A 19,626-nucleotide genomic window follows, 5' to 3' on the forward strand; every position below is an offset into this window, starting at 1 on the left:
ACCCAACCCCTCAGGGAGCCATTTTAGTGACGGGCCGCAGCCCCCTCAGGGAGGCGAGCAGCCCGCCACACGCAGGCCACGCCCCCAAATCCAGGCCACGCCCCCAACCGACCCCACGCCTCGCCCTTGAGGCCACGCCCCCACGCGGCTTCCTCCAATCAGACGATGCCGCCCCCGACCTCCTCCCCCTCCCCTCTCAGAAACTGCGCGCCGAGCAGCCCCCCTCTGGGCTGTGCGCATGCGCAGTCGGGCCGTTATGGAGGCCGAGCAGGGTTTGCTCGCTGGTAGCGCGGAGCGGGCTGGGCCCGGGTTGGGTCCGGAGATGGCGGGGGAGCTGGCGGGGCTGGGCCCGGCGGGGCTGAGTCCGGCGGCGGAGAGCGGTACATGCTGTGTAGGGGGGGTGCGGAGCGGCTGGCGGCGCGGGGCGGGCCGCGCTGGGCTGAGGGGACGGGAGAGGGGGGACGCAATATGGCGGCGGTACGGGAGCGCGCATGCGCAGCGCGCCGCTGAGGGTCTGTCAGGCACAAGCTGCTCCAGCACGGGTCCCCCACGGGCGGCAGTTCCCCCCAGACCCCCTGCTCCTGCGTGGGCTCCTCTCCACGGGCTGCAGCTCCGGCCCGGGGCCTGCTCCTGCGGGGGCTCTCCGTAGGCCGCAGCCTCCTCCAGGCCACATCCACCTGCTCCACCGGGGGCTCCTCCACGGGCTGCAGCGTGGAGATCTGCTCCATGAAAATCATTTAATTTTTTTTCATAAGTAGGCTTAATGCAGTGTGTTTTTCTCCTCAGAGTCGGATGTCTTTGAAATCATGCTCCCAATTACGATCCTTGTGCTGAGTGATGATGACTGTCTCTGTAATACAGAGACCGAGGAGCAAACAGTGACTGTTCCTGAGCTGAAGAAGGAGGATAATCAGGAGGCAGGCTTCAGTACCAACATTCTCCTAGAAAGCAACACAGCGCCTTCAGATGCCAGTAGTGGTTTAAGCTTTTCGGAAGGAAAAGAGATTGCTGCAAATAAGGATAATTGTGTGAAATACTCTGAAGAAAAACGGGTTGATGAGAGTTTGTGTAATGAATTGATGTTATCCCTAAGTGATCAGTGTGATGCAAGCAAAGATAAGTGCAATCAAAATGTATTGCCAACATCACCTTTGAAAGCAGACCTTGATGAGATAAATGAAACCAGTGACAGGAAGGAATGTGTTGATAACGACACTTGTCAGAAGATTCCTCTCTTAGCAGCAGCTGACAGTGAGGGTAGAGATGTGACCATCAACACGGGTGAACAGATGATTTTAGCAGTAGTGTGCAAAGATGAAGAAGAACATGCTGATGTTGCAAATGTTCTTTCTGCTGGAAGCCAGGAGAAACAGCTGGAAATCCCCACAGAGATGGAGGCAACTGTTAAAGTGGAAGGTAACTGGTTAATAAGATTAGTGCAGTGGTTGAAGACATCCAGTAAATATCAAGCCTGAAATAGGTGGGAAAACAGGAATAATCCAAAATCATTTATTTTAGATTAATCTTTCTAATATAGATTTTTATTACATGCAGCAGAAAGAGACTGAAGTATGCGTAGTTCTTTCATGGACTGATGTGAAAAATAGTGGAACACCAAGAAATTGGTACTGTTTCACTTTGCTGCGCTTTGTGAAAGGGCTGCCTGTGACTAGGGGAAAAAGATCTGAAAATATAAACTCAGGGTACATTTTATTTTCCTCTCAGGTACTAGAAAGGCATAAAGGAGTAGCAAGACTACTTGCACTCCTGGCAGACAGGATAGCAAAAGGGACATCATGCATGCACTGTGCAAGTTGCCATCTGAAGAACTGAGCCCTAGTGCAGTTCGGTGGCAGTGCTTTACAGCAATTCTGGCATAAAGCTCTGCATAAAATCTGCATAGATTACACTTGTCTTGTGAAATTCAGAGCTCCTGAGGAAACAAAGAGTGAAAAGATGAAGTGAAAAGGATTTCTTTCCAATAAGAATCCAACAAGGATTTCTTCTCTTAAAACATGATTTAAATATTGGAGGAAGGGTGGGGACAAATGGGCAGAGACATTAGGAGGGAAGTAGGGATTGGAAAATGTTTTCCTAAGTGAAGGGCATGTATAGCAAGGTGATATACATTAGGGTATTGGGGGTTATTACTACCAATTAATTATGAACATCGGTTGTCGTGTGAGTGTCATGCATATGACTGTTTTTATCCCCATAGATACTGATTCTTCAATGAACGGAAGTAATGAAGCTGACAACAAAACAAGTAAGAGCAGCAAATTTGAAGCGCCGAGTTCAGTTTTGGAACATAGCTTGAAAGAAGAACCGGAACCTACCCAGAGTCATTCTGCTCTGTTTGCAAATAGATATTCCCCTACTTCAGAAGAATTGTTAAAAGATACAGGGGACTTGGAGATGAATGCTTCTATTTCTGCTGAATCAAATGCTACCGAAGAGCATATTTATAAGTCATTAACACCGTTTTCTAAAAAAAGACATCAGCAACAATATATTGTTTCTCCTCATGAAAGCCCAAATGAAATACAAGGCCAGCAAGAAGGTTTAGCATGGCCCAGTAATAGTCTGAACATCAAACCTTTTTCTGAAGCATCTTGTTCCATAAATAAGCATGAAAAAATAAATTTGAAATGCAGGTTTTGTAGTTCTGTATATAAATGCGCTGCACTTCTGAAGAGACACGTTCATTCAGCTCATAAAGATAAAAAAATTCATAAATGCTGCTTTTGTAAAAGAACCTTCTTCTTTTCTGTCAACCTGAAGAATCACATTAAGTTTCATAAGAAAATGACTAGGTTGCGAAAGGTAAGAAAAAATAGAATGAATGCTAGAAAAGTTAGGCAAAGAAGAATTGAAGAAAGAAAATCAGAGACCAAGAAAAAAGAAAGTAAATACAAGAAGTTTTTCATCAAAATTGAAAGGGACTTTACATCTCTGGGTGTTCCGGTTATTTTTTCCTGCAGACTTTGTCTTTTTAGTTCATCAAATCCCAGGATTTTTATTCATCACATGAAGGGACATAAAGAGAGACCACCTTACCAGTGTCCCCAGTGTGATTACTCCTGCATTAGCTTATCCTACATGTTAAATCACATGTACTGGCACGCTGGGTATAAGCTGTACAAGTGCAGGTTCTGTACCTTTTTCTCATTGTATTTTGCAAGCATGGTGAGGCATAGCTACATACATACAGGGGCTAAGCCCTACTCCTGTGAGTTCTGCCAGTCAGCATTCACGAGCACCAGTGGGTTAAAGAGGCACAGAAGATTACACGCAGGCGAAGGAACGTGTCAAGGGCCGCAACTCGACTTTGTACATGAGAGAAAGAGAAGTCGAAGACCTTCTAAGAGTTACACGTGTGATGAGTGTAACATCGTGTTTTATACAAGAGGACATCTCAGCTTTCATAAGAAATTTCACGAACAGTTTAAGGTGACTGATAATGGTTATACGAATCAGAGCAACGAATATAAAAACGAAGCGTGTGAATTTGACAGCGATTCCCAGGACCGTGTTTCTCTCTCTGATAAAGATAATAGCCTCACTGGGGGATTGTGTAAAATGCTGGCTTCGGAAGTAGACTTTGAGCAGGCAGACGATGAGCAGGACGATAAGAAACTATACTCTGGAAACATATTTCCTGAAAGCAGCCATGGAAGCAATACTTTACCTATTTTTGGGAGTAGATCAGAAGTCCTGGATTCATACGAAATGGACACTGTAGTTTGCAAAGAAGACCCTCTGTTCAGCCCTGATTCCTCTGAGTGGCAAGTCAAAGATGGTGACTGGCAAGCTGAAGATGATTATGAAGATGCTGCATATTATACATCTGAGGATACGTGGCCTTCCAGTTTGTCTATGTATAAAACGTACAGGTGCCAATACTGTGACTATGCTACTGCTGTTCGTAGCAACTTTAAGGTGCACCTCAAAATGCACACAGATGAAGGACCATTTGTGTGTCAGGAATGCAATAAGACATTTAAAACTTCAAACCATTTGCAGAGACACAGGCTTCTTCATGTAGAGAATCAGTATGAATTTGGCACTTGCCTCTACATGGATAGCCGTTTGGAGGAGAATCTTGGATTTCATCCTGAAATGCACGTAGGTCTGTGTCCAGAAAGAGATTTTGGTTCTACAGAGGGTTCAAGTGCTGTCCATTCCATGTTTGGTTCAGAAGTCTATGGAGAGCAGACAGTTATCCAGAGGGATGAAAAAAATTATTCACTAGCACAGAGTGAGCCCCAGTTCTATCAGTGTGCGGAGTGTGAGTATGCTACTTACGTTTTAAGCAACCTTAAACTACACATAAGGACTCACACAGGTGAGAAACCGTACAGCTGCAGCGTTTGCCAGAAGAAGTTCCGTACCTCCAGTCACCTGAAGCGACACAAAATAATGCATTTTAATACGGAGCACCTCAAGTGCAGGAAGTGTGACTATTCCACAGACAAATGGCTGTCCTTGAAACGGCATCTGGCTTTGCACTCGGTTAGTGAAAGCTCCTCTGCTCTCTGTCTCTACGAACAAACGCCTCTCCCTGTCAAAACGTACACGTGTGAGGAGTGTGGCTATACCACGGTCCGCAACAGCAACTTCAAGCAGCACCTGAGAATTCATACAGGGGAGAAACCGTTCAAGTGCATGCAGTGTGGTGTCGCTTTCCGCACGTCGAGCCACCTGAAGCGCCACGTGCTGACTCACTTGAAGTTGTACTGCAGAAAGTGTGACTTTTCTACAGTAGATAAAAGAGCTTTCCAAAAGCACATGAAAGCACACAAAAAAAAAGTACAAGTGTAGCGTTACATCTCTGTAATGTGGTGGTGTCTGCCAAAAAGCTTCTCGAAGAACATAACCAACAACGTGACCGTGGTAGATAAGCTTGGGATTTGCAAGCTGGCACTCAGGTCTTGAGAACTGTACACGTCTTGCAGTTGTTCGTTGTTGTACATTCCTCTGCTGTACTCGAACTGCTGGCTGGTAATGGGTGCGTGCAGTGTTTTGGTCAAGAGAGTGAAACCCGGGATGTTTCTTTGCTTCAGGTTCTGCTGGGAGCTTCAGTTTCTAGTGTAGGCTGTGCTGAAGAAGAGCTTGGAGGTGCCTCTTCATGCCTGTGTAACCTTTATATTCCAAGAGGTCAGAGTTATGGTTTGGCCTATATTCGTCAGTGTGAACAGTTATTTTGCTCCATTTAGTTTCTTTTTTTTAAAAAAAACAACCTAACTAAAAGGATGTTTAAAGGGAGGGATGGAAGTGTACATTCTGTTGTATAGTAATAATTTTTCAGTTACGAATCATCAGTATGTTTGGAGGCTTACTCCCATCTGCTGTAAGTTGCATTCCCTGCTAGCAGGTTCTCCTGTAACACCTGCAAGAGAACAAGTTAGCGTCTTGTAAAATTAGAGGTACGTGAATTTTATCCCATCACAGGTTAAATGGGATACGAAAGTGTTTTCTGTACATGTGTGTATATGTAAAAAGTTTAGTAGGTAGCTCATTGAGTCTGCAGTTACTCCAGGTAATTCTCTGAGTAGTCTCACAGAAGTAGTAATATCCTTAATGAGATATTTTATGATCCTAAGAATCCTTAAGTTAATCTTCACAAGCTTTATGTAGATGGCTAATGTTACTTCAGTATAAAATGCCTTCTCTTTTCTCAGGCTGGTAGTTAGCTGTGCTCTGTTTTGCAGAATAGGTAATATTCTTTTCAAAGAACCTTTCTGGTGATTTAATTATTTGCTGACACATTGCAAAAAAATACTGCTTACGTTGCAAACCTTAGCACCTAGCTTGAACTGTAAAACTTATTTTGTTAAAGAGCTTTATTGTGCACATATTACCACATGGAAGAACTACTATGCCCCCCAAATGGCACTTATATGTAGTATGGTGAAGACTGAGATGGATGTTTCCTCTACTCTGCGTTCAAATCTAGATGAACACTTGTGCTCCAGAACTATATGGTGATAGAAGCTCCTGTGTGGACAGCACTGACCGTATGTTCAGTGGGATTTATAAAAGCGGTGTTACTCCCTTGTGTAAGGAAAGAAAACAAATTGCAAAGGGATAATACTAATTTTCCCTGATGGTACAGCTCAGACCACAAAACAGCAGAGTAAGCCTGCAGTTTAATTTAGAGGATGTAAACATGAAATTGCCACTGCTATTTTACTTCGCTCAAGTTTATGCTGTTCTTCCTAAATACAGATAGTGTATTGAAGAGGCTTTCTGGTGACACAGGGAAACAATTTTACAAGAGTGGATGGAAGCTCATGAATTGATTCACTTATTTAAGGCCAGACCAACAAAGGTATTTATTACGTGATCTAGTTCTCTTGAGTTTCAGTAGTCAGACAAGTCAGTATCTGTGGCTGTGAACCCTAGTGGTTGCAGATGTCTTTACTATAAGCTGGGAAAGCACTATTTGGAAACAAGAGAAGGATTCAGATTTTAAAATGATAGAGCTATCCAGCTGATGCACTTGTGAGAAAGAAGAATCCTAATCTATCCTAATGTGAATAATATAAATGTTTCTGGGAAATATTAATGGTATCGTGCAGGAATTTTTACCTGGATTACTGTATGGTTCTGATCACTTGAAAAATTCAAAAGAACACATGCAGAAAAGAAACAAAAAATGGTAAAGAGAATTGCAGCCGATACATTATATGAGACTAGGAAAGCTGAAGGTGAAGAATAATTATTAAAAAGTATGTTGTACAACAGAGAAGAAGGAGACCGATTTAAGGGTGATAAATTTGCTAAAGACATTTTTCTAAAAAGGGCTCGCTAGCAGCAGAAGTTTCTTTTAGTTGCAAGTAAGGAGTAGAAGAAATTTTCAGATGGAACTTGAGTTTGTAGAAAAAAAAAAATATTCCAGGTGATTACCTCTAATAAAAGAATCAATAAAGTGTTTCATGACTCCTGAGCTTCCCCTCTTTTCTTGATGCAGTGCACTGGACGTTTGGGTATTGAAAATGAATCTGTCTGCCAAGTCAGAGGTATTTGAACGCAAAGGCATATTCATTTTAAAATAAGGACATTGGCTGTTCATGTTGTTTTTTTTGTTTGTTTTTAATTATTATTGCTATTATTCTACCTAAAGGTGTCCTTCCAGATTTTTTTTTTTAAAGCTGATCCTCTCCTAAGGCATCCTGTGAAGTTTTCTATTTGGTTCAAAAGATTTGCTTAATTTTCTGGCCCTCCTGGCTGCCAGGACATGCCACTGGCTCAGATCCAACTTGCTGTCGGCCAGAACCCCCCCGATCCCTTTCCGCATGCTGCTCTCCAGCCTCTCCTCTCCCAGTCTGTACATACAACCAGAGCTGCCCTGTTCCAGGTGCAGAATCTGGCCCTTGCTCTGGTTGAACTTCATGCCATTGGTGATTGCCCAGCTCTAATTTGTCAAGATCTCTGCAAGGCCTCTCTTCAACGGCTTCTCCTAATTTAGTATCTTCTGCAAATTTACTTAGTACTTACTCAAGTATTTACTTGAGTCCTGCGTCCAGATTATTTATATAAACGTTGAAGAGAATTGGGCATGAAATGGAGCCCTGGGGAGCCCACTAGTGACTGATGAAACCCCATTTACTGTAACCCTTGGGATACTGGAACTTCCTTCAGTTGCTCCTGCAAGCATTGTTATCTGTAATCCGGGAAAGAAACCATCCTTCTCCGTGGACTTGTTGGTAAAGCCACTTTTCCAATGGGCTAATATAAGCCCTTCTGGAGGGTTTGAAAGCCTTTCTAGCCAGGATAGAAGGATATCTACAAGGATAATACAGCAGCCACCTAGAACCACTTTGCATACGTTTTACTTTGTTTTTAATAATTTCCTTTGTGTGGGGATTTATTGACAGAAATTAATTTGGGGAAGAAGGCAGCAAGAATACTTGCCTGGAGCGTGAGGAAAGAAGTATAGCTCCAAAACTATGAGGGGGGGACAGCAGGGACTGCCCTGACATCAGCAGGATCTGCATTTTCTCCTGTCCATGACACATTTTCCCCACAAAATTCACATCTGGGGCTGTGGTAGAAGTCTGAGAGGCTGACAGGCAGAAGAGAAGTCAGGGATGTGGGACTTGGTCCCCCTGTTGCAGTGGGAACGGGCTGTCGGGGTTACTTTGGGGACAGAAACTGATTTGGATGAAGTGATTTGGTTACAAAAACTCGAGTGAAGGACGATGGCAGAACAGAGACATGAGGAAAGGGATCAGAAGCCAAAATGCAAGATTTAATAGCAGTTAAAATCTGAACGCCACCATGCCTTACTACCTCAATTTTTGTTTCGGTTACAGTGTGTCAATGTAAGTAGGGGTTGGTTTGGTTTGGTTTGGTTTTGTGGTGGTTTTTTTTTTTTTTCAGATTGCTCCTACACAGTAAATGTCGGTGAAACCCGGCCACCTGCAGCCTCCTTCCTTCCCCCCCTTTTTCTTTTTGTCCCTTCGGGAACTTGACAGAACTTAAGGAATTTATCCTTTGAGAGCTGACGACCTTCCCGTACGCCTTCTTTTTTAATTATTATTTATTTATCTATTTATTTAGGAGAGGAAAAAGAAAGGACAAGAGAAAACAAACCGCCGCGAACGGCTGAGGCACCCCCCCCACCCCCCTTCGACTTCCCTCAGGGGCGCCAGAGCGCAGCCCCCCTCCTCACGGGGAGGGGGGGGGCACCGGTGTGCGCATGCGCCGGGCAGCAACTCCCCTCTCCCCTCCCGCCACTACGCGCATGCGCAAGCCCCTCCGCCGCGCCGCCCCCGCCCTCCCCGCTCCGCGCCTGCGCAGAACGCGAGCGGCGCCTGCGCTGGGTGCAGGCCCGGCCCCGCCGCAGCCGCTGCCGGCCTCCCGCCGCCCGTTTCTCCGCTAAGCCCCTCGAGCCCCTTCGCCGCCAAGATGCCGCGGATTATGATTAAGGGCGGCGTGTGGCGGAACACCGAGGTAGGGCCCGGTTTGCTTTAACCCCCCCCAACCACCCCCCCCGCTCCCCCCCCACGGCTCAGCCCTCAGCGGTGTGGGGGAGGGGCTGCCCGGCAGCACTGCGCAGGCGCGGGCGGGGGGCGCGCAGGCGCGGGGGGGCTGGTCACGTGGTGCGCAACATGGAGGCGGGGGGGGGAGTGGTGCTGCTTGGATGGGCCCAGAGAGCAGAGCTCAGCGCCTGCCCCTCCGCTCCACTCGTGAGGGAGCTGCAGGCCGCCATGAGGCCTCCCCTCGGCCTGCTCTGCTCTGCGGTGAACAAACCCAGGCACCTCAGCCGCTCCTCACACGCCTTCCCCTCCAGACCCTTCACCACCTTCGTAGCCCTCCTGACGGCTGCGTGCTGGGGAGCGGAGGAAGCTCAGCCGTGCGTAGGCTCACCTTTGCTCCACAGATGAGCCACCCCCACAGTAGCTGAGGGATGTATGTGGGCTACGTTGTCTTCAGAGATCACGGAATGGCTGAGGTTGGAGGGCAACCTCCTGAGGTTCAGCAAGGGCAAGTGCAGGGTCCTGCACCTGGAGAGGTATAACCCCAGGCACCAGTGCAGGCTGCGGGGTGACCTGCTGGAGAGCAGCTCTGCAGAGAGGGCCTTGGGGGTCCTAGTGGACAACAAGTTAACTACGAGCCAGCAGTGTGCCCTTGTTGCTAAGAAGGCCAATGGGATCCCCGTCAGGAGCAGTGTGGACAGCAGGTCAAGGGAGGTGATCCTCCCCTTCTACTCAGCACTGGTGAGACCACACCTGGAGTGTTGTGTGCAGTTCTGGGCTCCCCAATACAAGAGGAATGTAGAACTTCTAGAGAGAGTCCAGCATAGAGCTACAAAGACAATTAAGGGATTGGAGCATCTGTACTATGAGGAAAGACTAAGTGAGCTGCGCCTGTTTAGCTTAGGGGAGGTTGAGAGGGGATCCTGTCAACCTCTATAAATATCTGAGGGGACCATGTAAAGAGGATGGGTCCAAACTCTTCTCACTGGTGGCCTGTAATAGGACGAAGGATAATGGGTATAAATACAAGGGTAATAAATACAATTGGTATAAATACAAGGGGTATTGGGTGTAACATGCTCCAGGTGACCCTGCTTGAGCAGGGGGGTGGACTAGATGATCTCTGGAGTTCCCTTCCAACCTTGGCCATTCTGTGACCTCTGAAGATCATCTGGTCCAACTCCCCTGCCAAGCAGGATCACCTAGAGCATGTCATGCAAGATGGCATCCAGGCGGGTTTTGAATATCTCCAGAGAAAGAGACTGGACAGCCTCTCTGGGCAGCCTGTCCCAGTGCTCTGTCACCCTCACAGTAAAGAAGTGCCCCCTCATATTGGGCCAGAACCTCCTGTGCTTCAGTTTGTGCCTGTTGCCTCTTGTCCTGTCACTGAACGCTACTACAAGAGACAACTGAAAAGAGACCGGCACCATCCTCTTGACACCCTCCCCTCAGATATTTATACACATTGATGAGGTCTCCCCACAGTCTAATCTTTTCCAGCCTAAACAGGCCCGGTAAATGGGCGTAAGAAAGATGGCCCTAGAGTAGCGTGTTCTGTACTGCACAGGGAGGGGTTTTGTTCCCTGGGAAAGCAAGGGCGTGAGAATCTCTTCCCCATGAAGACCCCTTCAGGTGGAATTGGTGCAGATGTGTATGGGATCTTCAGCTGCAGCCCTGAGTGTCTTGTACCCAGGAATCTGTGTCTCCCTCAGGAAAATGAAAAACAGCAAAATGCCTTCCAAAACCAACAAAACTCTCTCCCATTTTTGACATCTTGTGCTTTCAGAACTGCAAGTGATAGTTAGGAAGAAATATAGTAACAAAAAATGAAGACTGTGAAATGTATTTATTAGGTGGCATGTTCAAAGTGAAAGGAGGTGCCCTGCACTGTAAAATCCAGAACTGTGCCGCTGTGTACTCTGAACACTAGACATGTACACAGTTCCAGAAAACAGTGAGAAAAATTATCAGAAAATAACTATATTGTGTACTTTATGTGCTTTGAAGTCGTTGTGCTATACCAGCTCTGTGTCAGGAGGCTGCTACAACTGGAGGCCAGCAGAGGACAGGAATAGCCGTGTGCGCTTACCCTGGGCCATTATTCAGCCATTATTGACTAATTGTGGTGATTATTAAAAGAAACAGCAGTAGGTTCCATAGATCATTGTTTCCCCGTTTTTTTTTTTTTAATCAGAGATGAAATAGCTCATTTTAGTGTTTTATTTATTTTTTAAAATTAATATTTCAATTATATTTACAGTGTTACAGATGTTCAAAGTGGTATTAGTGGATACCAGGTCATCAGGAAAGCGACTGATTGCCTGCAAAAAGCCTGCTAATGTCATCAGTATGGCAGCAGCATGCCACATAACACCAAGTAAAATTCAAAAAACAAGAGAGGATCTAGAGACATTGCGGTAATGCTGCGCTTTTAATACAAATGACGTGAATTGTTTTGGGTAGCAGCTCAAGCCAGAGCTCCTAATCAGTTTATTTGCAGCTGTTGTGTGCTCTGAGAGCTGTCTGTGCTGGACAGAGGATCCGTCCTTGATGGCTCGCATCTGCATCGTGCAGCTGAACAGATGCAGAACACAACTACGAGTACTTACTGGGATATAGAAGAGAAACATCTGTGGTGGACAAGGCTATAAGAATAGCTTTGAGGCATTGAAAATTCCGCTTTCTGACCTTTGAGGACATCAAAAATCGCGAATCCGCTTATCTGGGGAAAGGGAGAGGGGGACTTATGGAATGTAAAAATTATTTGTTAGATGAAAAGTTCAAACCAAAAGGAGGTACCCAACACTGTAAAATCCAGAATTCTGCCAGCAGTTTGTTGGATATGAGCAGCCTGGCTCCCAAGCTGAATCCATTTATTTTTCCCCAGAAGTTTATGGGCTTCAGGATCACCACTTCTGGGTGTAACACTAAACATTGAAGTGATGTATTTTGAGATTTACTTGGAAAAGAGAAACTTAGTACAAAGTTTCTTCATTTTCATGAAGCATATCTATACATAACAGCATATTCAATTGATAGATTCCATTTGCATCAACCTCTGCAAAAAAAGAGAAAAAATTTTTATTTAAAAAAAATTTTATTTAAAAAAAGCCACCCAGAGGTATCTGTTTTTTTCCAAATGTTGTGCCATCACCAAATGGACCAACACTTCTCTACCTCTTTATTGTTGTTCTCAAGGAAGACATGCAGAACCTTTAAAAAGAAGTGCATAAAGAGAGCAGTGAAACAAATCATTTTGGAACTCTGTCAGGCCTGTGAAGTAGGGCCCAGTAATCATCTCTTGTCTTTTTCATCCCTTGTATTGATTTCTGTGGCCTTTGGAATGCAAATCCTCATTCATCTGGAGAGTAAAATGTGGAAAAGCAGCAGCGATGCTGTTTGCGCTGGGTCAGCCAACTACACGAAACCCACTGTGTTGGCTGCTTCAGCTCAGCCTTGCTGCTTTGTGAGTGCTGACGATCCATAACAATATAAATTGTTTTTGTTTTAAGGATGAAATTCTGAAAGCAGCTGTGATGAAATATGGCAAAAACCAGTGGTCTCGTATTGCTTCCTTATTGCACAGGAAATCAGCAAAGCAGTGCAAAGCCAGATGGTAAGTGACAAATGTCATGACTCGGAATATGAGGTTCATAATTAGTGGCAATTTAAAGCTACTGCAGATGAATTTATGTCCAGAATGGAACAATAGTTTAAGATTGTTTGATTCTGTTATTGTTGATATTACAAATTACTGTTGATTGACACTAATGGGAACAAAAGTTTAAATGTTCACTTTGTCAGTGACTGTCAGCAAATGCAGGATCATGTAAGTGTGTACACAATTTTTTTTTCCCTCCGTATTACACATTTTAAATGAAAACACATGTTTCCAATGAAGTAAAATTAGAATCATTGGAATATCCTGAGTTGGAAGGGACCCACAAGGATCATTGAGTCCAATTGTCAGGTACTAAACTCTCTTTCAGATAGTTTTCTGACAATGACAGTTTTGGCTTGAGGATGAATGCTTAGAAACTGCACTGTGAAATTTCAGTTTATGTCAAAAATCGGAAGCCTAAAACTGATGCAAATAGGTGCAGCATGAACCCATTTCAAAATCCAACTGATGTGACTTAGTTTCTGAAGTAGTACACGTATTTATTGGAATACTTTTGCATAAATTGTCACAGTTAAAGGTGAGTGAAACAATCATTGAAAGCTAGACCAAATGAGTCTATTTCTGTTAACTTTGGTTGTGATTTTTAACTTTCTTTCTTTTTCTAAGTTAATTTTCTGGCTCCTTACTTTGTCAGAATAGAACAGGGAAATGGACTAAGAGTCAATGTCTGTATTAACGGATTAAAAATACATTTTAAAGCTAAAATCCATTTTTTATAAAAATACCGTGTAGTAATACCTCCTTTTGTACAGAAAAAAAACTTGTCTGAAATATGCGTGACAAGATTTTGATATCTCATTGTGATAATTTGGGGAAGCACTGCTGTGAATTAATTCAGGACAAATCAGTGGGTTACTTGGAATTGTCCCTCATTTTGTTTTTTTCACTTTTAAACAGGTACGAATGGCTGGACCCGAGCATCAAAAAGACAGAGTGGTCACGGGAGGAAGAGGAGAAACTGTTGCACCTGGCCAAGCTAATGCCAACCCAGTGGAGAACCATTGCCCCAATTATCGGGAGAACTGCTGCGCAGTGTTTGGAGCACTATGAATTTCTGCTGTGAGTTACCGTGCTTTGCTGGAGGTGCATTGCAGGAAAATGTGCAGAATTTGTTGTGTTGATGTCATTTGCTTCTCCCATGGTGCTGAAGTTGACGGTCCTTTTGTAAGCAAGCCCTTACGGACTGTTTCTTTTCAGTTAATATGTCTAACTTCAAGGAAGAAGCATCTCAAGTGTTCTTTTTTTTTCACGAGGTTTGATTTCTTGTCCTCATTGTTAAAGGTTACTGGAGCCGAGTTTTCTACCATCGGCTTTGTCAGTATTGTATTTTATATAACGTTTTATTGCAGTAATATAACACTATGTTGGTTCCTTTATCTCTCATCTAGTTTAACATTATTTATCTAAATTTACCATGTTCCTAAATCTTTCCTGCAATTATTAATTATATGACAAGTTTAATTACAATACATGGTACAAGCTTAATTTTTCATCTGTTTTGGGGGAGATTTAAGAAAGGGGTGGTTGTTATGCACCTGCAGGAATACAAAGCCAGTTCTGACATACATGCAATGTGTTTTTAGGGACAAAGCTGCTCAGAGAGACAATGAGGAAGAGACTGCCGACGATCCTCGGAAACTTAAACCCGGAGAAATTGATCCAAATCCAGAAACCAAACCAGCCAGGCCAGATCCTATCGATATGGATGAAGGCAAGAAGAATTTGTTCACTGTTTTTAACAGAAATCTGATGTCTTTGGTTTTTCTTTTTGTTCAGCTTCTGTACGCTGGGAGTTTTTTTGTCTTACTTTTAATTAAAGAGATCATTTTTTTCTTTTTCACGTTTTATCTTATTCATCTGTCTAGTCAATTGGTTGTAGTTTTTCAATCTTCTCTTCCTCTTCTTGGTAGGCTTACGACCTTCTCATTTGTTTTTGTCATATCTTGCCTTGACTGCCTCTTTGTTGCTTCAACGACTGCTCTGTTCATGATAATCGTTATTTCTGTATCTTCATCTTTTTCCACCAGCTGATACCTCCTGGTCAAATCCCTACTGAAGCACAACAGTGCATGGCTTTTTTCCTTGCACATTACAATTTTAGGAACTAAGAATTGCACATTGATAAAATTGTATGAATGGGCCAGTGGTGGTTTTGAACAGTCACAGGTTCACAAATATATCACCCTTGGATCTAGGTGTAAATGATATTAACCAGTTAACCAATACAGTACTCATGGATCTAGATGTAAATGAAGTTATTTCATTTTGTTAGTGCAGTCAGTTTGCCACTTTCTAAATATATTTTGATTTGCTGTAGAAATTAGTTGAATTATTTTTAGCAGTAGGCATTTTAACTTGAAATATTTGCTTCATCAGGCTAATTAGAAAATATATTTGGAGCAACTTGGAGAAAACTGAAGTTTAGCGATCATGCACAATGCCTGTGAAAGCATTGATTCATTTACCTTTTAAAGATTGCTTTCTGATCCTAATGTCACATTTCCTCTTACTGCTATTTTTAAGTATGTTGTATTTATCTACGCTCTTGCAGATGAACTTGAAATGCTGTCTGAAGCTAGAGCTCGTCTGGCTAATACGCAGGGAAAGAAGGCGAAAAGAAAAGCGAGAGAGAAGCAGTTGGAAGAAGCTAGGTAAGCTTGTGCTTAGCTTCAGATGCTGGGGCTTCTTTTGTGGACTCTGGAGCATATAAAATATATATAGTCAGGCTTAAGTCGTCACAGAATTGGACTTTTTCATAGCTATCTATGAGAAGAACTCACATTGTATGCATACATGCAGTGCTATCACACCAGCAATTGATTATAGAACCGGCTCTTGGGATAGAGGAGCCACCTATGGGTAGGCACTTCAAATCACAGTATTACTGTTTCTTTAGACGGCTTGCTGCTCTTCAGAAGAGACGAGAACTTCGAGCTGCTGGGATTGAGATACAGAAAAAAAGGAAAAAGAAGAGAGGTGTGGATTATAATGCGGAAATTCCCTTTGAAAAGAAACCCGCGCCTGGTTTTTATGATACATCAGAGGAAAACTACCAGATTCTGGATGCAGATTTCAGAAAGCTACGTCAGCAAGACCTGGATGGAGAATTAAGATCGTAAGTATGTGTTATATTAGGGAGGGAACAGTATATTGGGGGAAAAACCAACAAACACACAAAAAATATGTGTATATATATGTATGCTTATGTGTTTATATACATATGTATGTGCTTATATATTTTTATGTACATTATATATTAATAAATCATATATAACATTTATACAAAACAAAATATATAGTCAAAAGTATATAAATTTATAAACAATATTCATATGTTATACATACATATATAAGCATGTATTTGGCATATATATAAGTATATAAAGATAAATACAATAAAAAATAATGAAATTTGTTAGGTCCTGGAAGTGTCTGAAATAGAACTTGGGCAGGGGTTGTGTTTTCCATGTGGCAGATGTTAGTGCAGGTCTTTTTCTGCACTTTTTTGTGCAGAAAAAAAAAATATTTTTTTTTTAAATCTTTCTAAAAGATCTTATTAACATTTTCCCCATGCGAATAGACGACCTTATAGACATTGGTGCTCTTTATATGGAAATCTTGAGTTTGAGGTTCATTTTCTTGTAGAAGTAGATTTACTCATAATATTTGCAGTCCTTTCTCCAAGTCAAAACATTATTAATGTTGCTTACAGGAGTAACTTGTATTTGTTGCAGTAGTACTCTTGATAGGAAAACAGTGTAATAATTCAATCAATAGGCTTAAGTAGAATTTTCCTTAAATGCTTAATTTCTTCCCCTGCCACAAACCCCCAAACGCTCAGTTGAGAAGTCAAAGGCACGTCTTCAGCAGCAGCAGTATGGCACATATTTAATCATACAATTACATTACACTCTGTTGTTGTAGGTTCTTGCAGCAATAGCTGTAGACCGTATCCAGTCAGTTAACTTCTACACCACAAGTCAGTTCACTCTTCCCAAAACATGCTTTATTTCAGCATATCCAGCTTTTGCTAGGGTGCAGGCTTTTTGTTCTTTGTTTGTTTTACTTTGTAGTTGTTCTGAAATGATTCTCTTGTCTGTATTAACAGTGAAAGGGAGGGAAGAGAGCGCAAAAAAGACAAACAGCATATGAAACGGAAAAAAGAATCGGACTTGCCTTCAGCTATTCTACAGACCAGTGGAGTGTCAGAATTCACAAAAAAAAGAAGTAAATTAGTGCTTCCAGCACCTCAGGTAAACAGCGCATTGATCAATAAACAACTTAAAAGGCCAGTGCCAATCAACAGTTTCTGTCAGTTGGATCTTGTGATCATACTTATCTTACTATACCTTGGGATTTTCTCTTTGCAGGAAGACATAATCTGATCAAAACCCATAGGCCTAGGTGGAAGATTGATCTTGGAGTGTTTTTTTTTCAAGTGGAGTTGGGAAATGTCAAGGGAGATGCATTGTATTATGTGTTTGAGCCTTCTGTGCATGGGAATAGGGTATATCTTGTGACCATGATATTTTAGAAACTGGTGGTTTTTTCTTTAGCTGGTTTCAGCATGCAGGTGGCACTAATGTACACACCTGGGAAGGGGGAATGGTGTGAGGAGACTGTTCTGTAGTGCTTTTAAAACAAATGTCAAGAACCTCCTGATGTACGACAAGCATTTTGTTTTTCTAAAGATAATGCGTTTTTGGTTGTTTTCCTTTTACAGATATCTGACACAGAACTTGAAGAAGTTGTAAAAGTAGGCCAGGCGAGTGAGATTGCACGCCAGACTGCTGAGGAATCCGGAATTACAAACTCAGCTTCCAGCACTCTGCTGTCTGAATACAACGTGACCAACAACAGCATAGCCCTGAGGACTCCGAAAACCCCAGCAGCACAAGACAGGATCCTGCAGGTAGAGTATAAACGTACAGAATAATCTTGTGGGTTTAGTGCAGTGGTCGGCTGAATAAAAGATGTAAGTACCATCAAAGCATTCCTTACATGTTGTGTGTTACTGGGGTTTGAACTGGTGCGTGCTCTGCAGGACACACTGAAAGGCATAGATGCAGACCCACTTCTATCTGATCAGTTGTTTGTTAGCAAGTTTAGCTTTGACCATTCTCCTGGTGCCTTGTATAATTTGTGTAACTCACATCCTTGAAACAATTTATTTTATGTTCTTTGCAACTTAGTTTTGCTATCCAGCTTTTGTTTTTCAGTTAACCAAAAGTAATTAACTAAAACAATAAAATAATATTTGTCTAGCACTTTATTTGCTTAAAAACACTTAAGATGGGGATTCTCAAAAACCCTAGCTTTGCAACTCTGAATTACATCCGTGTTGCACTGATTGTGTGAATGTCTGAGTTCTTTTAAAAACTGGTAGCACCAGGTGATGTTTTGTTGTGTGGGGGGAAATGGCTAAATGAAATCATTGCAGCTATTTTGTAAAAAAATAAAAGAACACGTTGATAATGACTTGAGTGTTCAGTCACTAATGAATCTTGGCAAACCAAAGGAATTTGAAACATCAGTCAACCCACTCATTTTTGCAATTCCAATGGATAACGTATATGACCGGCAATGAAGATTAAAATCATTTTCAGCAGAACTGGAGGGTTTGTAAATAACCAGTGTATGGATGTTAAAAAGGGTTAAACATTTTCTACAAACTGATATTCAAACAACCCTTCAGCTGTTGTTATTGCTACTGAATCTGTGAAAAGTATAGCAGAGTGACTCTGAAAGTCTTAGTAACATATTGTCTGTTCCACAGGAAGCACAGAACCTGATGGCTCTCACCAATGTGGATACCCCCCTGAAAGGAGGTCTTAACACACCCCTGCATGAAAGTGACTTTTCAGGGGTAACCCCTCAGAGGCAGGTTGTTCAGACTCCAAATACTGTGCTTTCCACGCCCTTCAGGTAAAAAAAAGTGTTGTTGTAATGGGTGCTTGGCTGAGCACGTATCTGATGGAGTGGAGGAAGTGGCTGTCAGTGTGTGAAGTAATAGGATATGACCAGTGCTGCAAAACAAATTCTAACTCCCTTTTATTTCAGTCTCTTGTTGAACAACTTTCTCCTTTTCTGTGTCTTTTGCAAGCTCAGCCACATTATCTTCATCTGTATTTGTATAGTTTGATGGAATTTTGGTCCAACGTGAGCTCTTCTGCGGTCTGGAGCAATATAAGTTATACTGGAGTAATACAGGAGTATAAATAGTGAGATGGCATGTCATTCTGCATGTGGATTCTAGCCTTTCCAAAGTATTACCTCTGAGCTGAAGGTGTGGGAGGTCCCTTAGCCAAACCCACTTGGAACTTTTGAAAAGCTGGGGTAAATATTTTATAAGCCATATATATCCAAAATAAAATATTTCTTATACTGCCAATCTAAATAGTGTGGAATTGTTAGTTTAACTCTTAGAGTGGGTCCTGAATAAATATATATCCCACAAAAGCCAAATAGCATAGAGCTAAAAAATATTACACTTTGTACGTTTTGTCTGTCAAATTTTTCAACTTAGCTTCTATTTATACTTGTACCATGCCATTAGGAAAAGCGGAGAATGAAATAAAAGGGACCTTTATGGCAGCTTTTCAAAAGCAGCTTTATTTTGTTATTTAAAAGTTGTATGCAAAAGCCCTGCTCTTTTAATTGGATCTACACAAATGACCTGTTGGAGTCAGTGGAGTGCAGAATGAATATAGGGTTTGGCCTGGAGTGATCCGGCTGCTCATTTGGGTTATTTTATATCAAAAAAACAAAATCTAAAGACGTTCTGATTATTTTTTGGGTCTGTTTGTCTTCTGCGGTGTGAGGTTTGGGTATTTCTGTGTGTGTTCTTAGCTTCTGAAGTTCAGATGTGCCCCTGTAAGTATGGTAGCTTTGTGTCCGTTTGGCTTGCTATAATTCATAGTTCCGTATCAGTTTGAAAATCTAAGACCTTGAGAGGGAAAA

At 42.5% G+C, this 19,626-nt stretch overlaps 2 protein-coding genes across 2 annotated transcripts in view; both read left to right on the forward strand.

Annotated features, from left to right (window-relative positions):
• The first annotated feature begins 100 nt into the window (after nt 1-100).
• On the forward strand, nt 101-6,949 carry LOC310897784 (uncharacterized protein). The gene is made up of 3 exons (XM_083831743.1): nt 101-380; nt 787-1,416; nt 2,219-6,949. Exons 1-3 carry the CDS (start codon nt 239-241, stop codon nt 4,819-4,821), a joined length of 3,375 nt encoding a protein of 1,124 aa, XP_083687869.1. The 5' UTR covers nt 101-238; the 3' UTR covers nt 4,822-6,949.
• A 1,829-nt stretch (nt 6,950-8,778) lies between these two features.
• CDC5L (cell division cycle 5 like) overlaps nt 8,779-19,626 on the forward strand; it is a 34,188-nt gene continuing 23,340 nt past the window's right edge. Inside the window, exons 1-9 of the mRNA XM_083831744.1 lie at nt 8,779-8,958; nt 12,497-12,600; nt 13,564-13,725; nt 14,250-14,377; nt 15,218-15,317; nt 15,563-15,781; nt 16,775-16,919; nt 17,390-17,578; nt 18,443-18,591. Of these exons, the coding sequence (XP_083687870.1) occupies nt 8,914-8,958; nt 12,497-12,600; nt 13,564-13,725; nt 14,250-14,377; nt 15,218-15,317; nt 15,563-15,781; nt 16,775-16,919; nt 17,390-17,578; nt 18,443-18,591 (1,241 nt within the window). The 5' untranslated portion in view covers nt 8,779-8,913. The remainder of the gene's footprint in view (nt 8,959-12,496; nt 12,601-13,563; nt 13,726-14,249; nt 14,378-15,217; nt 15,318-15,562; nt 15,782-16,774; nt 16,920-17,389; nt 17,579-18,442; nt 18,592-19,626) is intronic.

The sequence above is a fragment of the Anser anser genome (genome assembly GCF_964211835.1).
Source record: "Anser anser genome assembly, chromosome: 3".
Lineage (NCBI taxonomy): Eukaryota > Metazoa > Chordata > Aves > Anseriformes > Anatidae > Anser > Anser anser.